Source organism: Schistocerca piceifrons, chromosome 1 (assembly GCF_021461385.2).
Source record: "Schistocerca piceifrons isolate TAMUIC-IGC-003096 chromosome 1, iqSchPice1.1, whole genome shotgun sequence".
NCBI classification, from domain to species: Eukaryota; Metazoa; Arthropoda; class Insecta; order Orthoptera; family Acrididae; genus Schistocerca; species Schistocerca piceifrons.
The window spans coordinates 235,448,464-235,462,672 of NC_060138.1; the positions used below are offsets into that span (position 1 = coordinate 235,448,464).

A 14,209-nucleotide genomic window follows, 5' to 3' on the forward strand; every position below is an offset into this window, starting at 1 on the left:
TTTGGGTGTGCGTATTGATGAGAACTTGAATCGGAACGTGGATATTACTGAGACTCTGAAATAGTTAAGTTGAGCTACTTTTGCTTTTCGTATAATTTCTCGTCCTGGAAATAAATGAATCAGCCTCCTAACATATTTTGCATATTTCCACTTACTAATGGAGTAATTTTCTACGGTAACTTAGAAAGAAGGTACTGATTGCACAAAAGAAAGGACTAAGGGCCATATTTGATGTTCACCCAAGGACGTCGTGTAGGTACCTTTTTAACGAGCTAGGCATTTTAACTGCATCATCACAAAACATGTATTCGCTGATGAAATTAGTCATAAATAATCTATTGTAGTTTGACAAGAACGGCAACGTCCATATCTACAACACTATACACAAAAATTTTCTTTATTATCGATTTTTAAAGCTGCCAGTGGCTCAATAAAGTAACCAATATGCAGTAACAAAAATTTTTGAACATTTTCCCAATAACATAAACTGCCTGACAGGTAATAAAGCAATGTTTAAATCTAACCTAAAATCAGTTCTCTTGTACAGCTTCTTCTATTCCATCGACGAATGTTAACACTAATCTTGTGTAAATATCCTGTAAACTGGCCGTCCGCGGTGGCCGAGCGGTTCTAGACGCTTCAGTCCGGAACCGCGCGACTGCTACGGTCGCAGGTTCGAATCCTGCCTCGGGCATGGATGTGTGTGATGTCCTTAGGTTAGTTAGGTTTAAGAAGTTCTAAGTTCTAGGGGACTGATGACCTCAGATGTTAAAGTCCCATAGTGCTCAGAACCATTTGAACCATTTTTTAACCTGTAAACTGACTCATTTCACATCATTTCGATAAAATAATAGTTGAAGTGATCTATGGAACATGTAACGAATTAACTAGAATATGATGTTTACAGAAACATGATGGTGATGTGATATAAAATCTTTTCACAATCAGGACAATGTTGTTAGGGCTCTCAGTAACGTTGGCTAGGAATTGTGTGATGCGAGAAGTTTTGGAGGAATGTGATTCGGAGAAGGAGGTGACATGTCTGTATAGACAGGAATTGACACGTGCGATGTAGATGTTGAGAGATGAGTTGGGTGACAGCTGGGGAACCAAAGGGCGGGTTTGAGCATTCATTTGGAATAGTGTGGTAATTATATAATGATTAGAAAGAAGGATAGGTATATGGGATGAGTTCATGGTCTGACAGGGTGTCGGGACTCAGCTTTCGGTTGGAATAACCGATATTATTCAAAAGAAAAAGAACTTTGCGAAGGCTGGTAGGTGAGTTGTCGCAGCGAAGTCGATATTATCAATAGTGAGTCAGGCTGGCGTTGTTTGCACTAATGGAAAGAGACGGGCGGTATCGAGTAAAGGGAGCAGGCTGCCAGTCGCGGAGGCGGCGACCAGCGCTGCGGGTCAAAGGTCGCCTGCTGACGTCACAGGGTTTGGGCGGCTGGCTGGTAATGGGACGGCGGCACGGCCTGCAGCCGCAGTTGCAGCTGGCGATGGACTTCAGGGCGGTCGTGGTGTCGGCGGCGGTGCTGCTGGTCGCCGTCTCTGCTCAGGTTATCTCGCTTATCAGTCACTCCATTCGTAATCTAGATTCAGTTGCAGTTGCAATTGTTTTCAAATGCTGAATCTTCATCTTAACAGAATTATTCGAGGAAATTATTTTGTTGTTATGTACATCTAAATCCATATTTGTACTCTGAAAGCCACGGTGAGGTGTGTGGTGGAGAGTACTTCTCACACCACTCTCACTTCTTCCTTTCCTGTTCAAGTCGCGAATAATGCACGGAAGGGACTGGTGTGAGCTCGAATCTAGTTTCGCCTCCATGGTCTTTTCGCACGATATACGTAGGAGCAAGCGTTACACAGGCTGATTCTTCTCTGGAGACACGGTATGAGAATTTTTACAGTACACCATAATGTGATACACGGCGCCACCCCTTGAAGCGTGTTTCACTGGAGTTGGACGATCATCTCCGAGACGCTTTCGCGCTTGCTAAGCGAAACCGTGACGAATCGCTCCTCACTCCTTTAAATTTCCTAGTAAGTTTCCTGTAGCTATCTTAAGTAGGAAACGTATCGCTCAGTGACAGTTTTGGAAGGTACCTCCTTAGTTTGTCGTCTACACTTTCTACGGACTCTTCCAATGAATCTGTGTGGCATCTGGCTTTCCTACGCTTAGTTTTATGAGGTTGTTTCACTTTAAATCTCTCCGAACGCACATTCCCAGATATTTCATGGGTGTAACGATTTCGAGTAATCATTTGGGTGTTGTGTAATCAAACAAGAAATGGTCTTTCCGTCTATTTGTGCGCATCCCATTAAATCGGTTTATGTATAGGGCCAAATAGTAATCTCTGCACAAAGCGACAACCCTCTCCATGTTTTCTTGAATTTGGCTACGATTTTCTAGCCTTGAAGCTTCTCTAAATGCCGGCCGGAGTGGCCGAGCGGTTCTAGGCGCTACTGTCTGGAACCGCACGACCGCTAAGGTCGCGGTTTCGAATCCTGCCTCGGGCATGGATGTGTGTGATGTCATTAGGTTAGTTAGGTTTCATTAGTTCTAAGTTCTAGGCGACTGATGACCTCAGAAGTTAAGTCGCATAATGCTCAGAGCCATTTGAACCATTTGTGATTAGAGTTGGCTGAATGGTCTTGGCAAGCATATGCTGCTGAAAGCTTATAAACGGCCCATTCACATTAAGATGACCACAGCCTATGTTCGACATCAAAGTGCAATAACTACTCACAGACGGCAGGCGGCAGTGCTAGCACTGGCTGGTACGTAAGGTTTGTCGAGTGGGTAGCTTGTGGGGGGCGGCAGGTGAGAGGGGGGGAGGGGGGGGGGGGAAGGGTGGAGGAGCGGGACGGGGACGTGGAAAAAAGTGCAGACTTTGTGCATGCGGAAACGCAACGTTTTATCTAACGTCCCAGACGGCATTATCAGTAGCTTTCGATCTAAGGGTAGAAACATTTTCGATACAGCGAAGTTTATTAGCTGCTCACTTGCAGTGCTTAAAGTATACCGTGCGTGGCAAAATGGCTCTCTCCAAAACCGGCGCTGAAGCAAGTGTGATGCGCCACGGGCCATAATGTGAACGATGGCTGCGGAGATGTGTACGGGCGAGTGGAACTGCGACTGTTGAGAAACTGACTGGCCAGGCATAAGATCGTCACAGATGAGAACTGGCTGAGGAAATCGGGAGTGTATGAAGTAAAATATCAGGATTGCGGAGCGAGATACGTGGGGCAGACGGGACGGAATTTTACAGTTAGATTTAATGAGCATAATAAGGAAGAGAATGGCTCGTCAGCTGTAGCAATAGCATCTAAAAAATGAGCAGCATTCGTTGGAAGGTATAACAAAAAACGTGAGGTTGTTGAAGAAACAAGGTGGTTTATATCGGATTTAGAGGAGATAGAGATTTATCCGCGTTGAAAGAGAAGTGCGTCGGCGTTTTAAATGAGAGATCGGAAGTGTCTAAAGGATATTTCTGGTCACACTTTCTGCGATGTCCTCCTTAAGATGCAGCCGTCAAGGTATTTTACCTAGTGACACAGGATTTCCTCATGCTATTTCCGTTTAGATTGTAGGGTAGATGTAGTGTTAAATTACAGTGGACTAGGTCCAGATAGGCTTTTCTCAAAGATTTTATGACAGACAGTACTATCGTCGGTGCTGAGATTTGGGTATTAAGTAAATATCACCGTTGATAGGCGATGGCAGTGGCTTTCAGTTTGCAACTGTACCTCGGGAACGGTGGATGCATCGGCTTGTGATGTTTTATATTTTATGATTTGAGTTGACAATGCACGGGTGCAACTTATTTTTAAGTTGTGAGGAGGCCTAATGGTATAAAATTTCTTAAGGTAGGTTAGAACTCAGGACGCCCGTAATCCTTATATATTTGACGATATAAGGGACATCGTTTTATCTGTTTTCCTTGTTTTTAATACTTGAAAATGGGTGGAATGTTGTCCTGAAACATATTCTGGCAATAATCACACGATTGACAACTGGGCTGAAGGTCCTCAATATTCCTTGAATGACAGTTGTATGATGACTTCACATCAGTTACACGTTCAGGCTGTACCTCGATAATCTCACACTGTATCACGCCGTCCGATAAAGAATTTTAAGACAGTACTGCTTAGAATTTACATTTCCACAAACGTATATTGCGTTCTGTGCGAAGTCCAAAACTCATGAACCTTTGCTGTTTGTCGATCTGCAATTTGTTTCCTAAGCTGAATGCACATCTGAGATCTAAAAGGGCGAAACACGTGTATGTCATTAGTCTAGATCTCCTGTTATAATATCCTTTGAGTTCAGTTTTGAAACCATGTAAAAATGATACCCAGATCGCTCAAGATACCAAACCTGAGGTCGTCATCTCGGAATGCTGATTCGGTGCATTTTTGGCTCACCTGTTGGTGCTAAACTAACGCTCAACGCCTTACAACGCCTACCGTACTGTATCACATGTGATAAAACTCTTAACTCAGGCACGGTTCACGGGTTTATCATTGTGAATGACATAGCAAGTGCTCAAAATGTTGACCTGGAGCTCTGATACATGATAAAAAGCGATTCCAGACAGACAGTAATAACCACAGAATTTCGTCTGGACTTTATAGTGTTCACTAGGGTGTTCTGTCGAATTGTTTTCATTTTATGTGTAAAATGGGAGCAACTCGGCAGAACACCCCGGTATTAATCAACCACATCGAGAAAGCCTGGCAGATCTCGTCTGGTCATGTTACTATAAAGACGTGCGTTTTTCCCAAAGATAAAGTTGTAGAGATGCCTAGTCTGTTGAACACGGAAATGAATTTATGTTTCCAAATCGACCAATCCAACGACCTCCAATTATCTGTTAAGATCTGTAATTATTACTTTGTTATGGGCAACGCAGCAGTTTTGTTCGTAACACACGGGTTACCTTTTGTGCAGGGGGATATCTTCCAGCAACTGAAGCAGAAGACCATAATCACCATCATCTATATTCATGGGTTTGGTTTGACAAACGTGTTCCGGCTTCAGCTTCTTAGCTCTATAGTTTCCTAGGCCGACCCACATGCCTTATTCCTTTGGGTATATATTGCTAGGCTACTGTAGGTTGTCTGTCTTATTGATTTCTCTTTAATGTTCTTTCCATTTCTACTATTTGTCGATTTCTTTCTGTTATTGCAGATATGTTAAGCTCATTTATAACATCTTCATTTCTTACTCTGTCTCCTAGTTTAAATTATTTATCTGAGGAATTTCATTTCTGACGTCACTATTCGATTTGTGTTTGCCTTGTTTGCTATCCAAGCCTCAGACTGTAAAATGGCAAAGGAGCAGATGGTTTTTTATAGAATTTCAGTTGGCTTACTTTAGTTGTTTTGCTGTTGAATGTTCTTGTTATTGTTCCACAGACAACCTGAAATATTACTATTTTATCCTGTATGTCGTTGTCTTACTCAAGAGAAATGTCGCAGCCCAGATAGTCAAAATGACATGACTGCTCAATTATCATGTGTTGTGTTACTACTTTTCATCACACCTGTCGTTTACCTCGGAATGCCATTAACTTTGTCTTTTCTGTGGATATTATGGAATTACAATTTTGTTCAACCTTCTATAATTTAAAAATATTTCTTTCTAATTATCTTTCTGAAGAGGTTATTATAGTCTTGTTCTCAGCATATATTAATGTTCCTGTACAACGGTCCTTAACTGGTGTTATTCCTTTGTTCTTTTTTGTTTCCCAGATCATATTTTAACTGCGTCATTTATATATAAATTGAATGATAATGGAGATAGGCTGCAGCCTTGTTTAACTCATTTGTTAGTCGTAATACCATTACTTCGTATTTCGTCCCACGTTCTATCAAAAATTTAGATTCATTATATGAGCTTTTTATGGTACGTATCAAGTGTAGCGAGACTCAATTTTCTTATGGTATTACCGAGAGTGTCGTCCTGTTTAATCTGCCTAGTCGATAAAAGCGATGTGTGCCTCACCATTAACTTCCATTCTTTTATTTATCAATGACTTCAAAATAAATACTTTATCCTATCATATAAATTGTTGATGGAGTACAGCAAGCAGCTACAAATTGATTTTGGGATACTTTATTCAAAAAGTACCGACAGCGGTTTCGAATTTTTTCAATTAATCATCGAATTGTTTTTTCATGCTTCCATCAATACAGATTATACATTGGTTTCCTGTGCGTTGTCCTAGGACAAACAATAATTTGTTGTTGTTGTGGTCTTCAGTCCTGAGACTGGTTTGATGCAGCTTTCCTTGCTACTCTATCCTGTGCAAGCTTCTTCAGCTCCCAGTACCTACTGCAACCTACATCCTTCTGAATCTGCTTAGTGTATTCACCTTTTGGTCTCCCTCTACGATTTGTAACCTCCAAGCTGCCCTCCAGTACTAAATTGCTGATCCCTTGATGCCTCAGAACATGTCCTACCAACCGATCCCTTCTTCTAGTCAAGTTGTGCCATAACTTTCTCACCGGCCGGGATGGCCGAGCTGTTCTAGGCTCTTCAGTCTGGAACCGCGCGAACGGTACGGTCGCAGGTTCGAATTCTGCCTCGGGCATGTATGTGTGTGATGTCCATAGGTTAGTTAGGTATAAGTAGTTCTAAGTTCTAGGGGACTGATGACCTCAGAAGTTAAGTCCCATAGTGCTCAGAACCATTTTTTGGACAAATTTCTCCCCAATTCTAGTGAATACCTCCTCATTAGTTATGTGATCTACCCATCTAATCTGCATTCTTCTGTAGCACCACATTTCTAAAGCTTCTATTCTCTTCTTGTCCAAACTATTTATCGTCCATGTTTCACTTCCATACATGGCTACACTTCATGCTAATACTTTCACAAACGATTTCCTGACACTTAAATTTATACTCGATGATAACAAATTTCTCTTCTTCAGAAACGCTTTCCTTGCCATTGCCAGTCTACATTTTATATCCTCTCTACTTCGCCCATCATCAGTTATTTTGCTTCCCAAACTCCTTTACTCCTTTAAGTGTCTCATTTCCTAATCTAATTTCCTCAGCATCATCCGACTTAATATGACTACACTCTCGTTCTGGTTTTGTTGATGTTCATCTTATATCCTCCTTTCAAGGAACTGTCCATTCCATTCAACTGCTCTCCTAGGTCCTTTGCTGTCTCTGACAGAATTACGATGTCATCGGCGAACCTCAAAGTTTTTATTTCTTCTCCATGGATTTTAATTCCTACTCCGGATCTTTCTTTTCTTTCCTTTACTGCTTGCTCAATATACAGATTGAATAACGTTGGGGATAAGCTCCAATCCTGTCTCACTCCCTTCCCAACCACTGCATCCCTTTTATGTCCCTCGACTCTTACAACTACCTTCTGGCTTTTGTACAAATTGTAAATAGCCTTTCGCTCCCTGTATTTTACACCTGCCACCTTCAGAATTCGAAAGAGTGTATTCCAGTCAACATTGTCAAAAGTTTTCCCTAAGTCTACAAATGCTAGAAAACTAGGTTTGCCTTTCCATAATATATCTTCTAACATAGGTCGTAGGATCAGTATTGCCTCACGTGTTGCAATATTTTTACGGAATCCAAACTGATATTCCCCGAGGTCGGCTTCTACCAGTTTTTCCATTCGTCTGTTAAGAATTCGTGTTAGTATTATGCAGCCGTGGCTTATTAAATTGATAGTTCGGTAATTTTCACATCTGTTAACACCTGCTTTCTTTAGGATTGGAATTATAATATTCTTCTTGAGGTCTGAGGGTATTTCGCCTGTTTCATACATCTTGTCAGGGCTGGCTCTCCCGAGGCTGCCAGTAGTTCTAATGGAATGTTGTCTACTCCCGGGGCCTTGTTTCGACTCAGGTCTTCCAGTGCTCTGTCAAACTCTTCACGCAGTGTCATATCTCCCATTTTATCTTCATCTACATCCTCTTCCATTTCCATAATATTGTCCTCTACTTCATCGCCTTTGTATAGGCCCTCTATGTACTCCTTCCACCTTTCTGCTTTCCCCTCTTTGCTTAGAACTCAGTTTCCATCTGAGCTCTTGGTATTCATACAAGTGGTTCTCTTTTCTCCAAAGGTCGCTTTAATTTTCCTGTAGGCAATATCTATCTTACCCCTAGTGATATATGCCTCTACATCCTCACATTTGTCCCCTAGCCATTCCTGCTTAGCCATTTTGCACTTCCTCTCGATATCATTTTTGAGACGTTTTTATTCCTTTTTGCCTGCTTCATTTACTGCATTTGTGTATTTTATCCTTTTATCAATTAAATTCAATATTTCTTCTGTTACCCAAGGATTTCTATTAGCCCTCATCTTTTTACCTACTTGATCCTCTGCTGCAGTCAGTACTTCATCCCTCAAAGCTACCCATTCTTCTTCTACTGTATTTCTTCCCCTCATTCCTGTCAATCGTTCTCTTATGCTCTCCCTGAAACACTGTACAACCTCTGGTTTAGTCGGTTTATCCAGGTCCCATCTCCTTAAATTCCCACTTTTTCGCAGTTTCTTAAGTTTTAATCTACAGTTTATAACCAATGCATTGTGGTCAGAGTCCACATCTGTCCCTGGAAATGTCTTACAATTTAAAACCTGGTTCCTAAATCTCTGTCTTACCATTATATAATCTGTCTGACACCTTCCAGTATCTCCAGGTTTCTTCCATGTATACAACCTTAAACAACCTTCTTTTATGATTCTTGAACCAAGTGTTAGCTATGATTATGTTATGCTCTGTGCAAAATTCTACCAGGCGGCTTCCTCTTTCATTTCTTACTCCGAATCCATATTCACCAACTACGTTTCATTCTCTTCCATTTTCCGACTGTCGAATTCCAATCACCCATGACTATTAAATTTTCGTCTCCCTTCACTATCAGAATAATTTCTTTTATGTGATCATACATTTCATGAATCTCTTCGTCATTCACAGAGCTAGTTGGCATATAAACTTGTACTACTGTAGTAGACGTGGGTTTCGTGTCTACCTTGGCCACAATAATGCGTTCATGATGCTGTGTGTAGTATCTTACCCGCATTACTATTTTTTTTATTCATTATGAAACCTACTCCTGCTTTACCCCTATTTGCTTTTGTATTTATAACCCTGCATTTACCTGACCAAAAGTTTTGTTCCTCCTGCCACCGAACTTCACTAATTCCCACTGTATCTAACTTTAACCTATCCATTTCCCTTTTTAAATCTTCTAACCCATCTGCCCGATTAAGGGATCTGACATTCCACGCTCCGATCCGTAGAACGCCAGTTTTCTTTTTCCTGATAATGATGTCCTCTTGAGTAGTCCCCGCCCAGAGGTCCAAATGGGGGACTATTTTACCTCCGGAATATTTTACCCAAGAGGACGTCATCATCATTTAACCATACAGTAAAGCTGCATGCCGTCAGGAAAAATTTCGGCTGTAGTTTCCCCTTGCTTTCAGCCGTTCCTAGTACCAGCACAGTAAGGTCGTTTTGGTTAGCTTTACAAGGCCAGATCAGTCAATCATCCAGACTGTTGCCCCTGCAACTACTGAAAAGGCTGCTGCCCCTTTTCAGGAACCACACGTTTGTCTGGCCTGTCAACAGATACCCCTCCGTTGTGGTTGCACCTACGCTACGGCGATCTGTCTCGCTGAGGCGAGGGGGGGGGGGGGGGGTGGAAATAATTTAACAATAATTTACAAAACACGAAAGTGGAAGGAAAATGGTTGCTATATATATACGTGTCGGAATGCAACTTACGTGAAATGTTCATTTGGCGTATTTGTTTTAGCAGTTGTCTTGCAATGAAATAGATTCTCAAGGATGTATGCATTTTTAAAGCTGCAATGAAATACATTGTGAAGGTTATTTGTATTTCACAGTCACAAACATGCTTGAGAATGTACTCATAATTCATTGTAAGGAAACTGCTAAAACAAGTGCGCAAGACAGACATTTGATGTAAGCTGTATTTTAACACAAATATTCGGCGCAACCAATTCGGTCACACGTTTGAAATTTGTAAATTGTTGTTTATCATAGGGGAACTCACAGGAAGTCAGTGTATAATCTGTATTGATGAAAGCAATGAAAAAACCGTCTGATGATGAACTGTACAAAATTTGAATAAAGTAACCTAAAACCAGTTAGTGGCTAGTTGGTGTACACCATCAATAATTTATTTTGTGTAACAGCCAGGGTCTCAAACCAGTTCCACAAACGATAAAATTGCGTGAATAAATTAGACATAGATTGTTGTTCATCCAAATATGAATCCACTCTGGCCTTCAGTTGAAATCTTTTCGGCTGTTGACCATAGCCTAAGAGCTTTTATACTCAGCTGATAAAACAGTTATTCCGATATAATTATTGCTATTTTTTTACCTCCTTTCTTAAAAGTTGATACACGAACAGCATTTGGCCAGATTTCCGGATTCACGTTTTCTCCCAACATTAAACGTTGATTGAAGGAGAATTCCGTTGCATTTTTAACAACTCACCGTTAATGCCATCTATACCAGATACATTTCTGTTTTAATTGCTTTTAAAGCTTCTTCCTGCTTCAGCTAATACTAGTACATCTATCCCATTTTACATCTTCATACGTTTATGCTTGTTTCATTATGTTTTGGTCAGCCTACAACTTTTTATAATGTTCTTCCCATTGTTTTTCGTTGATTATGTTAATGCTTAATGTAGCCGCTCTTGTTTAAATGTTTCGTCACTTCACAGGTATTTGCTTGTTGCCCATTAATATAATTTTCTATACAGGATGTACCAAGACGAATGTCAGTGTTCAGGGATGTGACACAAACGCTCATTTAAAGCAAAAAAAAAAAAAAAACCCTCATATCGACACATGCCCTATTCCTAATGGTTACCATTCATTGCTCGAAATATCTTTCTGTCATTAAAATAGCCCGACGAAAGCGCAGTTGTCCATGGTGTGTTGTCAGTGAAGTGGTGCGAGGGGCTGAGAGCGTATCATAGAGAAGTATCAGTTAACTGTGTTCATACACTGGCCGACTAAAATGCCGCACACCCACGCTAATGAAGAATATGTATATAATGTGATTATTTACGGCTTCTGCAAGGTAGTGCTCCTGCTGTTGTCGACTTTCCGATACGTCGATTTCCTGATCGTAAATAGTTTACCTCAGTTTGCAGCACTTTGAGTGAAATATGTATTCTTCCAAGTTCCCATTTATCTTCTGAACATGTAAATCGACAACCTGTGCAGGAACAGCAACACATTGTTGAAATGATGCTGCGTAGCCCTACTGTCAGCACACGGCGACTTTCTGCACGTACCAGTACCCCACAAACTCGCGTATGGTGATCGTTACATGCGGAAAACTTGTACCTATTTCACATACAGCAAGTGCACATTCTTAATGATGGTGATCAAGTAAGAAATCGTCGAAGTGACGATGGATATTTGATGACAACTGCTTCACGTGGTAACTGGGAGATGCCCGGACAACTTTCACTGAAAGTGATGAACTAATCAATGTTGATATAGCAATCAATGCTAATACAGTCATTGTCTCCAAACTGTACTGCACATTAGTACCTTATGTCTGAACCACGAAGCGCGCTGAAATTAACTCTTAATGGCAAGAAAAGTTTTCTTCATTCAGAACAGGTTTTCGTAATTCGTTGTCCCACTATAGCTGAGGTCACCGGAGCAAGCTATCAGCCGACTTGTGATCCGCTTGCTATCATCTCGTTCGGCAGTAGCGATGGATCTCAAAGAAGGAAGCCAGAGAGACAAAACAAAAGGCCTTGAGAGGCAGCATCGCTAAACGTTGCTGTATCGTGGTGGGTGAGCCAGCGACATAGTATCCGATCACAAGAATCTGAAAACCTATTATTGGACATATAGAGGGTGAGTCACTAGTTACTTCCACCTAGAACAACTCCGAAAGTATGATAGTAGCTGAAAAATGTGTGGGACAAATGTTGCGGGCGACAACGGGGGCCATAATATAACGTTGGTTTTTTGTTTCTAGGTGGGGTCGCGTCGGAGACAAGAAGGTCAATTTTGCTTTTTAAATGGGATGCTACAGAATGGTACTTATTTTCTGATAGCGGCTATTCAGACGAAACCAATGATGTGTGACAGCAAGGTCTTTGAGGGTCAATGAAAGTCAAAAATGTGGCATGAACGTCCATTTACAGAAGGTGTTCGAGGTGATGATGGCTGGTTCAAATGGCTCTGAGCACTATGGGACTTAACGGCTCAGGTCATCAGTCCCCTAGAACTTAGAACTACTTAAACCTAACTAACCTAATGACATCATACACATCCATGCCCGAGGCAGGATTCGAAACTGTGACCGTATCGGTCGCGCGGTTCCAGACTGTAGCGCCTAGAACCGCTCGGCCACCACGGCCGGCAGTAGAAGATGTCTGTCTGTTTTTGGCTTTAGGTATTGTTGTTGCTTCTCGTTTCCACTTCACAATCACGCCACCAACAATTGCCTTGGGGAACTTTAGACGAGTTTAAATATCCTTCATGGCTATATTACTCGGATTACATCCAATGAGTAGCCAGCGTTCGAAGCCACTGAGTTGTCGTGACTGGCCTATTCAGACGTTGCTGCTTCTGCACTGACAAGTCAATACTTCTCGCCTCCTTTTGTACTAGCGGCTCCTCCTCTCGCGACATGTAATGTTCTGCATTAAACGGTGTCCGGATACTTTTGTCATATAATGTACTACTCGTTTCAGTGGACTGTTAACTATAGTGCAGATATAGCACTAAGGATACTCCTACAAAATACTGAAAGCATCCAGCAGAAAAGGCAGCTGTACGCACTACTGGACCCTGCCGAGTTCGTCTGGCAAACAGCCACATTTGCCGTCCACAGCGTAAGCAAAAGTACCGTAAAGTTTCCCAAACACGCTATTTCGTCAGCTATTCGAGATACTCAAGGTTATCAGAACGATGGGAATCCCCGCTTGGAGATGAGCAATGCAGCGTTGGACCAGCCTCGGTCGCGTGATACTCTGTCCGCACCGCCTGCATCTATATGACATTTACGAAAGGGTACGGCGAAGATGTACTAAGGTGTCCTTTACCCTGTAATAAAAATGACTTAGTGCTGTAAGTGCAGGCCTTCGCTCTGCATTAAGAACTTCTTGCAAGTCGTCAAATGTAAATCATGCCGCCAATTATATGAGGGGCAATTATGCTCTTAGCGGAATGGAGACATACAACTGAAACTCCATCCACATTCCAGACACTGTTTACTGTAATTCATCATTTTTATAGATTGATTAATTACTTTTACGTATCGTACAAGTGTGAAGAGAAGATATTAAATGCAGACTGGAAACATAAAAACTGCGTTTCTGAAAAAGAGAAAATTGTTAACATGGAATACAATCTTTTGTGAAGGCAAGACTTGTACGAAACTGGAACTAGGATGATTAGCTTTCCACACAAGGTTTTGGAATTTGGACCTACAGAAGAATACTGAAGATTAGCTTAAGAAGTCTGAAGTGTGGAAGAATGTACTAAAATTGAAAGAAAGTATGGAGAGTGAGTTGTAAAAAAAAAAAAATAAATAAAAAAAAATAGAGAGAGAGAGAGAGAGAGAGAGAGAGAGAGAGAGAGAGAGAGAGAGCGCGAAGGGAGATAGTGCCACCAGCTTGGCAAGGCACAATGTTTCAAGCTAAGGCCCAAGGAGCTGTGATCAAAAGGAAAGTTGGAATGTATATCACGGAGATTTATGACTTATGAGGGCACTAGAAGGAGTAAATAACGAAGTTATGCTACAGACCTGGGTCAAAGGTTAAGTTAATGAAAAAGGCAAGGTGTTTCACTGGATGAACATGGGCCTAAAATACTTAGAGGTAATTCGATAAAGTAGTTAAAGGATAAAAAGCAAAAGAGGGACCTTATTATAATTCAATAACTGAAAAATGGTTCAAATGGCTCTGAGCACTATGGGACTCAATAACTGAAGAAATACTCCAAGCTCTATATGAGAAAACAAAAAAGTTTTTTTTATGAGATCAGCAATAAGATGCATGAAAAAGGAGATTTTCCTAGAGATTTCCAAAGGTCAGATCTTGTACCAGTGTTTAAGAAAACAACGTCAAATGGGTGTGTTCAAATGTTCAAATGTGTGTGAAATCTTATGGGACTTAACTGCTGAGGTCATTAGTCCCTAAGCTTACACACT

General features: G+C 41.2%; 1 protein-coding gene across 1 annotated transcript in view; it reads left to right on the forward strand.

The window, feature by feature from the left end:
• The first annotated feature begins 1,403 nt into the window (after nt 1–1,403).
• LOC124803981 (inter-alpha-trypsin inhibitor heavy chain H6-like) overlaps nt 1,404–14,209 on the forward strand; it is a 182,512-nt gene continuing 169,706 nt past the window's right edge. Inside the window, exon 1 of the mRNA XM_047264716.1 lies at nt 1,404–1,565. Coding sequence (XP_047120672.1) covers nt 1,464–1,565 — 102 coding nt within the window. The 5' untranslated portion in view covers nt 1,404–1,463. The remainder of the gene's footprint in view (nt 1,566–14,209) is intronic.